The sequence below is a fragment of the Gymnoscopelus microlampas genome (assembly GCF_963454915.1).
Source record: "Gymnoscopelus microlampas genome assembly, chromosome: 4".
Taxonomy (NCBI): domain Eukaryota; kingdom Metazoa; phylum Chordata; class Actinopteri; order Myctophiformes; family Myctophidae; genus Gymnoscopelus; species Gymnoscopelus microlampas.
Genome location: NC_139941.1, coordinates 20,480,604 through 20,489,841, shown reverse-complemented (window position 1 = coordinate 20,489,841; position 9,238 = coordinate 20,480,604). Strand labels below are relative to the sequence as shown.

The 9,238-nt window shown below is 40.0% G+C and overlaps 1 protein-coding gene across 1 annotated transcript in view; it reads right to left on the bottom strand.

Annotated features, from left to right (window-relative positions):
• Positions 1 to 2,671: 2,671 nt before the first annotated feature.
• Positions 2,672 to 9,238, bottom strand: part of cspg4ba (chondroitin sulfate proteoglycan 4ba) — a 31,248-nt gene continuing 24,681 nt past the window's right edge. The window contains exons 8-10 of the mRNA XM_084054286.1: positions 7,130 to 7,302; positions 6,368 to 6,551; positions 2,672 to 6,256 (exon numbers count right to left, since the gene is read on the bottom strand). Of these exons, the coding sequence (XP_083910412.1) occupies positions 4,218 to 6,256; positions 6,368 to 6,551; positions 7,130 to 7,302 (2,396 nt within the window). The 3' untranslated portion in view covers positions 2,672 to 4,217. The remainder of the gene's footprint in view (positions 6,257 to 6,367; positions 6,552 to 7,129; positions 7,303 to 9,238) is intronic.

The window sequence follows — 9,238 nt, the reverse complement described above, 5'->3', positions numbered from 1 at the left end:
AGCCGCTGAGAAATCTTGAAGCCGCCACCCCAGTGGCCAAAGCTGGAACTGCAGGCGGGGAGAAATACATGCGCGAGCAAAACATACTGATATATATTTATATATATATAGATATAAATATGTAAACATATTATACATAAATACATATGCATTTACATATACATAGGCATCTCCAGTGAATTTCATAAATATCTCGCGTTCAATCCTTGACACACTGGCTGCCGTAGAACGCAAAAATGACACTAGTGCGCATGCTCATAACTCTACGTGTGGTCAAAATCGAACCAATAATTCTACTTCCGGCAGTCTTCCGGGTGCTTCAAAACGCCACTGAGCACATTCATTGAAATGATAGCTGGGGGCGGGGCAATCCGCCCTCTAGTTATATTATACCTCTATGGCCTAGGTTCATGACACCAAAGGACTCGACAGTGATGTCATCATTATGCAACCCGGAAGTACAAATACCAAGGATACGTCAGTGATGTCAGTCGGGTTGCCAAGTTCTGCCAGGTTTTAAAAAACAAGCGACAGAAACAAGCAAACCGTGCATGAAAAAAAAAAACAGCCGAAGGGGTCCGCCATGTTCCAGGGGGGTCCCCGGGGGTCCCAACACTCACAGGGGGTCGGCGGATCACCAGGGGGTCCGCGGACCACCAAGGTAACAATAAATATTAACATTTTTTCCCAATTTATTATTATTATTATTTTCCTTTTGGACAGTTTTACTCCGGCGATTTGGGTACCCCAATATACACGCGCCCACGCTGGGCCCCGTGCGCGGCTGGGGTTTCGGGGGGCATAGCCCCCCGAAACTCTAGTATTTAATAAAATAAACTCTTGCAGATGTTTTTTTCCAAGACACAAAGATACAGAAATCATTGTAATTAAGGGAAACTAAAAGAATGTGATAATGGTAATTAATCCGTTGCTAATTGGACCTTTCCTCCACTGCTTCTTTTGTTGCCGAAAGAACAGGCTACAATTAGTCTACAACAGTGTGAGAGGGATGCATTGCAAAGACGATAACTGATCTGAAACATAATGAAGTAAGGTATTTTTAGATAGCCAATGATCAGCAGTTTCTAAGCCAACTAGACTAAATACAATGTGTATCTTACTTTTAAGCATTGCATGAGAGCAAAACTACTACTACTACTGTTATGTGGTCCAAAAACAATCAAACTTACACACACTTAATAGTGGTTTATTACAAATCTATGGTATAAATAAATATGACACTTCAGTGACATAGGAGATTACATCATATTTACAAAAATATGCAGGATACAGTAGACTACAGGGTGGGTGATGGCTGATTTAAGCAGTTACACCTGGCCTGAGGCAAAATAATTAGACTTGAGCTGGGTGTTACTGCATACCTGTTGTGCATCAAGCTAATTGATGTAGTTATGCAGGATAAATCAGCCCTGTTTAGTCACACGCAACTTAGTCAAATTAGTTTGACTCAGTTGAGGTGTGACTGCTTAAGATCAGCCATCACCAACCCTTTAGACACATTTTGTAAACAAAAAAAATAAAAGAAAAAGAAAGAAAGAGAGTATACATAACTCATTTAAGTAGTACCTTTGATTTACAGCATACAGATTATTAGTGTCAGAACCTTGACTTGTTGATCATACAGGGACCACAGGAGACCATGGCAAGCACCTGAGGATGCAGGCCAAACAGGCTTGTTAATTACAAAAAAAAATTAAAAGGTGCAGCAACACTTTTGTCAGGAAATACTTCTCCACTTAACAATTTGATAGTTCCTACGCCTACGGTGTATGTGCTAGCAGAGCTATCAGTGAAATTGAACGTAACAAAATATCCAGAATAGAAACCAGAGGAGGGAATGTTATTTCTCAGAGATGGAACTGCTTGGAACAGTAAAATCTGTACTTGAACTACCCCCTGAAAATGATCCCCTGTACTGTCATACAGTAGGCCTATTCACTGTTATTTCTTTAACTGTGATTGTGTATACATGTACATAGCACAACGCTGAGTAATATATTCTTCAGCCAGTACAGTAAACAATACCCATATTAACCTGATATTAGTTAACAAACCAGATTCTCAGGTTGTATTTAGTCATGAACATGTTCTGGCAGATGAATGCACATGTAAACAGCCTATTCCTAACAATAGCCTGTCCTCATACGTAAATATCACAGAAAAAGATGCAAACTGGTTTCTCAATTCTGGCTCAGTGTTCTCTCAGCATCTGCTCAATGTTCACTACTATAATCTATAATCAGCAGTTCAAAGTTATAATTAAGTGGTATTCATTCAATATTTTTTTTACAATACCGAAAATAGCAGATCCACAAGCTCAACGCATTGCATCGGCGCGTTGAGAGCTTGATCGGCTATTTTTGTGTGACACTGTTGTAAAACAAAGTATAAAATAGGGCTTAAGTTGTTGACTAATCGATTTAGTCGATTACAGTAAAAAGAAATCTATTAGAATTAATTTGTGTATGCATTTATATATATATATATATATATATATATATATATATATATATATATATATATATATATATATATATATATATATATATATATATATATGTATACAAAAACATATTATAGTATATAAAAAACATGCTTCTCGGTTATTCAAAATAATAAAAAAAAGTAATCAATAGAATAATCGCTAAGAAGAAAATCAATAGTTGCAGCCCTAGTTCTGTGATTCCAAGGGTCCACCAATTATTTTTCTTTTTGTAATACTTCTATGGTGGTATTACTGGCATGGAATAATACAATATGTCTCTCAGGGACCATGTCGAACTATAGATCTCTGTTTGTAGAAAATTTAAATGAACAAAAACAGTCTAATTTCAGTCCAACCTGGCACTACACATTACATACTGTAGGCATACTGGCATCCTTGACATTAGTTAAAGTTAAATTCTGTAAATCTTTAAGCCTGAGATATACCAGGTCAGAATATAGTTTATTTTGTATGCATATTTACCCTCAATGGTTTGAATTTTCTTATACACTTGAGAAAGTTCAGAATAAAATACTGTGCGTAATACAATAATAACAAAAAAGTGGTAATGATAAAAAAATAACAACAAAAATAGTTTACAAAACAGATTAAACAGATTAATACTGGTACAAAACCAGTTAGTTTAAATTCATTTGAAGGGACTTCAAAGACCCTTAACAACAGTGATTAGGACTCTAAAAGAGGTACTGATGCTTAAAGACCTCAATATATTACAGCGTGTGCAATCAATTACAGTAATGTGAGGGTGTAATACAATTAACAAAATACCTGAGTTTACAAAATGATCTGCTAGAATATAAGTATAATACATAACAAAAATACAAAATGTGCACAATCAATTGAAAAATTGAAAAATAAATCTATGCACCAGTCTTCTTATCAATTCACAGTTTCAAGTTGGTCTTTACCTTTTCTTTTACACTCAGGCAAACTGACTATCATCGCCCGCAAGATTTCAATGTGCATGAGGAACAAGTAACAAGGTTAGCATTAGCAACTCGACTAAACTTGAGTATCAAAGTGTTTTTAGGTTTGAGTCATAGTAATAACTCCTTTGCAAGTAGTCAACTAGAGAGATGTCCAGAAATCTAAGTGATCTGTGTAAAAGTTAACAGTTCAAAGGGATGTCAACAGTTAGCCAAAATTCAAATAAAAATAAGAACATGCTTAATGGCTTATGGTTAATTTGCATACCTTTTCATGATAAATGTTCCACTTTTTGTGGACAATGTTATTTGGTTAAATAATGGGTAGGTGTCATTTGAAATACACTCGGGCAGGCACAATAAGAGTCGTTTCACACTCAAAGCTGGTTGTCCTGAATCTCTGGTAGGTCTAATGCTGCTAGTTGCACAAAGAACTGCTTGACTAAAAAGTTAACGTTAGCCACAGAAAAATGTAACTGTTGCTTGGTTTGGGACAAGCTGCAGTGTCATCTATTTTCAAAGGGTATTTTGATAAATTGAATAAAAGTCTAAATAGCAATTACCATTCACTATTTAGACATTGTCCTTAGTGTGCATGAATTCATTAGACGCTTAAAACTATATAAGTAGCAGTTCTTGAAAGGGGTACATTACTTACTGTTACTCATGAAAGTAATATCACATAATGCATTAAGTAATGCATTACCCCAACACTGCTGATTGTTCTATTGCACTTGAAGGGCATCATAATCGAAGTAAAAAGATCATACCCAATACTGATTCTTCTGAAGAGGTGGAGTGGTGGTTCTAATAACTTGCGAAGAAGCCACTGAGTCGGTGTTGCTCCAGGATGGAATGGATGATTCGAGGGTGCTGAAAACCATGCCATGATTCGGTGTCAATAGCCTTTCGAGGAGCGGGCTGCTTGGGCAACTTGGGCTCAGTGGGGTGACGGTCACTGTAGGAACTGTTGGGCTTCTCTGTGGTTGGCCCTGATAGGACTGACCGCTTGGTAGAACTGGTGACGGCGGGGGCTTTGGAGTGACAGGTTTCTGCTTCCTCTGCCTGTGGCGTCGAAGCAGGACCACCAGAACGACAAAGATGATTACAAGCAGCAGCAGTGCCAACAGAGGTAAGATGACCAGGAGGGGGTTGGAACTTTTCTGGGGGTAGGACTCCACCCGAACCGGTGTAATGTCCACCATCCCAATAGTCGGTCTACCGAGAGTCGTACCGAAAGTGTCAGTCCGGTTAGAGTTACCCCAGCGGTTGCGTCCTTTAGACTTCTGCTGTTTTTTGTTCGGCCGCTGTGTGGCGACGAAGGTTGATAAGGCTGGTGAAGCTGTTCCGATTCTGTCCGTCTGGTTCAACGTTTGAAGGAAAGGTGTGGTGGGTGGGATGGGACTCTTTGTGGTGGGGAAAAGTATCGGGTCATACGGCACAACAGTGAAATGGAACACTGCTTTTGCGGGTTGGATGTTCTCAGCTTTCAGGACAAACATCAGTGAGTCATTTAGCTCTTGAATTCCTGTCATGTTGGCGTTCACATCCAAGGTGACTTTTCCCTGCCTCATGTCCTGCAAGGAGAATGATTCAACTGGTACAGCATGCTTCGACGTTTTAGATTTTGTCCAAACCAATTTCCCATACTTTGGTTGGAAAACGATATCAAAAACAGGATCACTGTCACTTATGTTAGCAAGTTTGGCGGCATTGAAGAAATCAGTGTTTACTTTGACAGGAATGCCATTGGGAATCTTCAAATCTTTGCCAAACTGTATCAAAGGTTTAACAGTAATGTTGAGCACTTGGCCGGTTAGGTTAGCTTCTGAAGTGAGGGCAATGAACTCAAAGCTGTCCTCAGCCGAGGAAAGGGTCACCATATGGTAGGTCAGCCTTCCAGTTTGTAGGTCCTCCTGTTCAAACTGTGTGACCTCTTTGTCGTCCCTTAAAATCTTGCCAAAATCTGGCGGCTTTGTAATCTGGTAGTGAATGGTAGTGTTTTTCCCATTGGAAACTGTGGCCAAGTTGTTTTGATTTAGTGAAACTGATGTCTCGCCTTGCTCAATTATCAATCCAGTGTTGTTAACCAATGAAATAATGATCTCTGTCACCTCTAGATTAAAGAGTTTGTAGACTGGCTTGTGATGTCCATCAGTAACACTAAAATAAAAAACACCTGAGGCAGGACTTCCATCATGGATGAAGTGCACACTTCCATTGTTAATTTGGGCTTGCGTGAAGGCCACTACAGGTTCATTCATATTCCCTTCGAGAGCCAAGTACCCATTGCTGGGCTTGCTAATCACAGAGAACGTGATGTCATCAGGAGGGTTGTCCAAATCTTCGACCTTGAGGTTCTCAGGCCTAAGGACCGCCGTATCTCCTTGAACGACGCGCAAGCTTGGGGATTTGGTCTTCAGAACTGGCGGCTGGTCATTTACGGGAGTGATGGTGATGTTGAACCGCTCCTCTACGACGTCACTGTCCTCTATGGGGCGCTGAGCCGCTTTCCCCTTGGAATTCACCCACGTGTCAAAGACAAAGAAATCCAGAGTGGTCTCTGAATTGTCATGCTTGTAGGTGATACCGTACTTGTTAACAATGAACTGGGAGAAGTTAGGTTTCTCTCTGGTGAGGTTTCTCTCACCGACCACGATGACCCCGTGCTGTGGCAGAGATTTGACCTGGAACCAGACCTCGTGGGAGCTCCGCTGAGACGTTGGCAGCTTGGACATGAGGTTTGAGGCATCCAGCTTTGTTTCGTCGATCACAACGCTCTCCCCTTCTGTTACCACGGCACCTGATGACATTTTCAAAACATTTAAGAAAAAGAGAGACGCTTTATCACCAAGGACAACACCAGCTAATATTCCTTTAAATATGAGGAAAAACATTCAGTGGTTATCCACACCTGTGTTTGCTAGTAGCAGCGTCTTGCAGTCAGGCCCAGCATTCTCATAGGAAATGTCTATTTTAAAGGTTTGAGTGTCCAGAGATGCAGGAGGTGATGCCACAGAGAACGTCATAGAGTCCATGGCTGCCCATCCCACTGATTCTATGGGACTTTGAATGTACACCACCTCTTTCATGTCCACCTGAGGTACACACAGCACAATCCAAGAAAAGCTCACATTGATCAAAATGCACAAAAACAGTGTAAATGTCCATTGTAAATCTTACCAAAAGAAAGGATGTCAGAGAATAGCCAGAAATTACACAGGGTCCGAAATAATTTCAACTAGCTAACCACTAACCAAATAACACCATGCCATCACCACAAATAATTCACATGAAAGTTTCACATGACACCTTTAGTTTAGATAAACTCCAGTTTAATTATCTCCACCAGGCCGGAGATTAGGTTTTCGCCCCTGTCCGTCTATGTGTGTGTCTGTGTGAACAGAGCTAATCTCCGGCACAACTGGACCGATCAGTGTGAACTTTGTACGCACACTTCCAATAAGCCAAGGAATCAATCAAAATGTTCAAATCGGCCTCATGGTGGCGCTATAAAAGGTCGCTTGACATTTAGGCCTATAACTCTTGAAACGTATTTTTCCCTGGATTCCATGATGCATCTCATTTGTGCCTGACTGGATTTTCATTCAGCATTTTCTACAAGACATAACTCGTACATATTTTTTTTTATGTGGATGTCCATGCCATGCCTTACCATAGTCTGTGTAAAGGTGGAGATGTCCAGAGTGGAATTATCAGGCTGTATGGTCACCAGCCTCCCCAGTTTAGGACGACGAATCACACTGAACGTTATCGTGCGGTTGGAGGTGCCACTGTTGTCATTGGTCATTGCTTGCAAATCCTCCCTTGTGATTGGTGTTGAGGAGCCTGGGCGTGAAGAAGGGGAAGGAGTTGAGGGTGAAGAAATTAATAGCATGGTAAAGTAACATCTATGTCATTTCACATTAGCTGTGGGTATCATTTGGCACAAAATATCTGTTTTTTCTGTAGAAAATATTCCTACTCTACTAAGAAAGCATTGCACACTACTTTATTCAAAATAGAGTAGTTGCAAAATATATAAAACAGAGTCATTAGAGGTCAGTCTCAAACATAGAATAGAACAACATAGCGCATTGTCTGGCGTTGTGCTTATTATGGCCACGTTAACATTTGTGTGTGGCTGCTTTGAGTTGAGCAAAAAAAAGTTCTCTCTGGAAGCATTTCACATCTTCCAACGGCACATTACGCTAAACAATGTCTGGAATAGGCGGGCAAACCCCCTTTGATGTGTCAAATTAAAGTTATACTGCAGACAACACAGACATTTTATAGCAAAACACAACTACATTTGAGTGTGTTGCATAAAATCCAAACAACACATTAAAATGGATGAGCTCCCTGTGAGCACTGGTCTCACAATGCTTGGACAGCGGGGGAGAGTAAAGGGGAAACACCTCCATGGAATAATGAAGACAAACAGGAATGAGGTGCTTCTCATTCTGAAGATGAATTTAAGTGAGCTGATAAGCAATGTAAACTGGGGAGGGATTCATTTATCACTTTACACGTTCACTCCCTCTCTCCTCGTCTCTCAATTCAATTCAAAATGATTTATTGGCATGATAAAATGTGTTTTACATTGCCAACGCTTACATATAATATAAAACAAGTCACAACATTATATATACAGACACAACAAGTGAATAACACACATCCTAACAATAATAAGTGAATAACAAGCAATATTGTGATAATGAAAACAAGTGGATAACAAACAATGAGACAATGATAACAGTGAAATGCATCTCTCTCTCTCTCTCTCTCTCTCTCTCTCTCTCTCTCTCTCTCTCTCTCTCTCTCTCTCTCTCTCTCTCTCTCTCTCTCTCTCTCTCTCTCTCTCTCTCTCTCTCTCTCTCTCTCTCTCTCTCTCTCTCTCTCTCTCTCTCTCTCTCTCTCTCTCTCTCTCTCTCTCTCTCTCTCTCTCTCTCTCTCTGACCGAATGGGAGGACTACTCTGTTGCACTGACCTGCAGAGATTACAATCTCACCATGAACGACTACTTCTACTTAAAATGCACCTGATAACATGTGCTCAACTGCCATGAGTGTCTGTCACATCCTGCTCTTTTTATTTGTAAAATATTTAAACTTTGCCAATAAGATGTTGTCATATTCCTAATTTCCTATTGCATAACAGTTAGTAATAATAGTCAGTAGTACCCATACTGGAAAGGCAAGCTCTGCCCCTGTGCTTGTTCCATGTAGAAAAGTGCATGACTAAACCTACACAAGCTAACTGATATTGTATGGTGAACTGTCTAGCTATTTGTGGAACTGTTCAACACAGCTTTGAAATACATTGGAATGGAACATTTCATGTAAATGCTTACACGAGTAAGCAGCCCAATAGCCCAAGCACTTGCCCAAATAAGCAACTGGTAAAAGATCACATAAACTTTTCTCCTAAGCCTAAATGAGCTCTGAAGTAAATGTCTGTGGAGAATAGATGAGGGACTTCAAATAAAAGATAATCCATCGAAGCTGCGGATTTTCCTCCCTTTGATTCATTTGTGTTATATCAATTATTACGAATCCTTGTTCCGCTTTATCAGTAATAAGGATGTTAATAAAAACAGTATATGCTACTCTGTGAGAATATATCAGAATGTTTATTGGAATAAACAAGCTTCCTCATTTGTGCTTCCTCATTTGTGCTAACGCAGCCATTTACAGTGAAGTCACAGTTTTGAGTTTTCCACAAGGCCCCTAAAATCTTGTGGTAAATAGGAAACGTGGAAATGTGAAAGCGTCTCCCTTCCCTT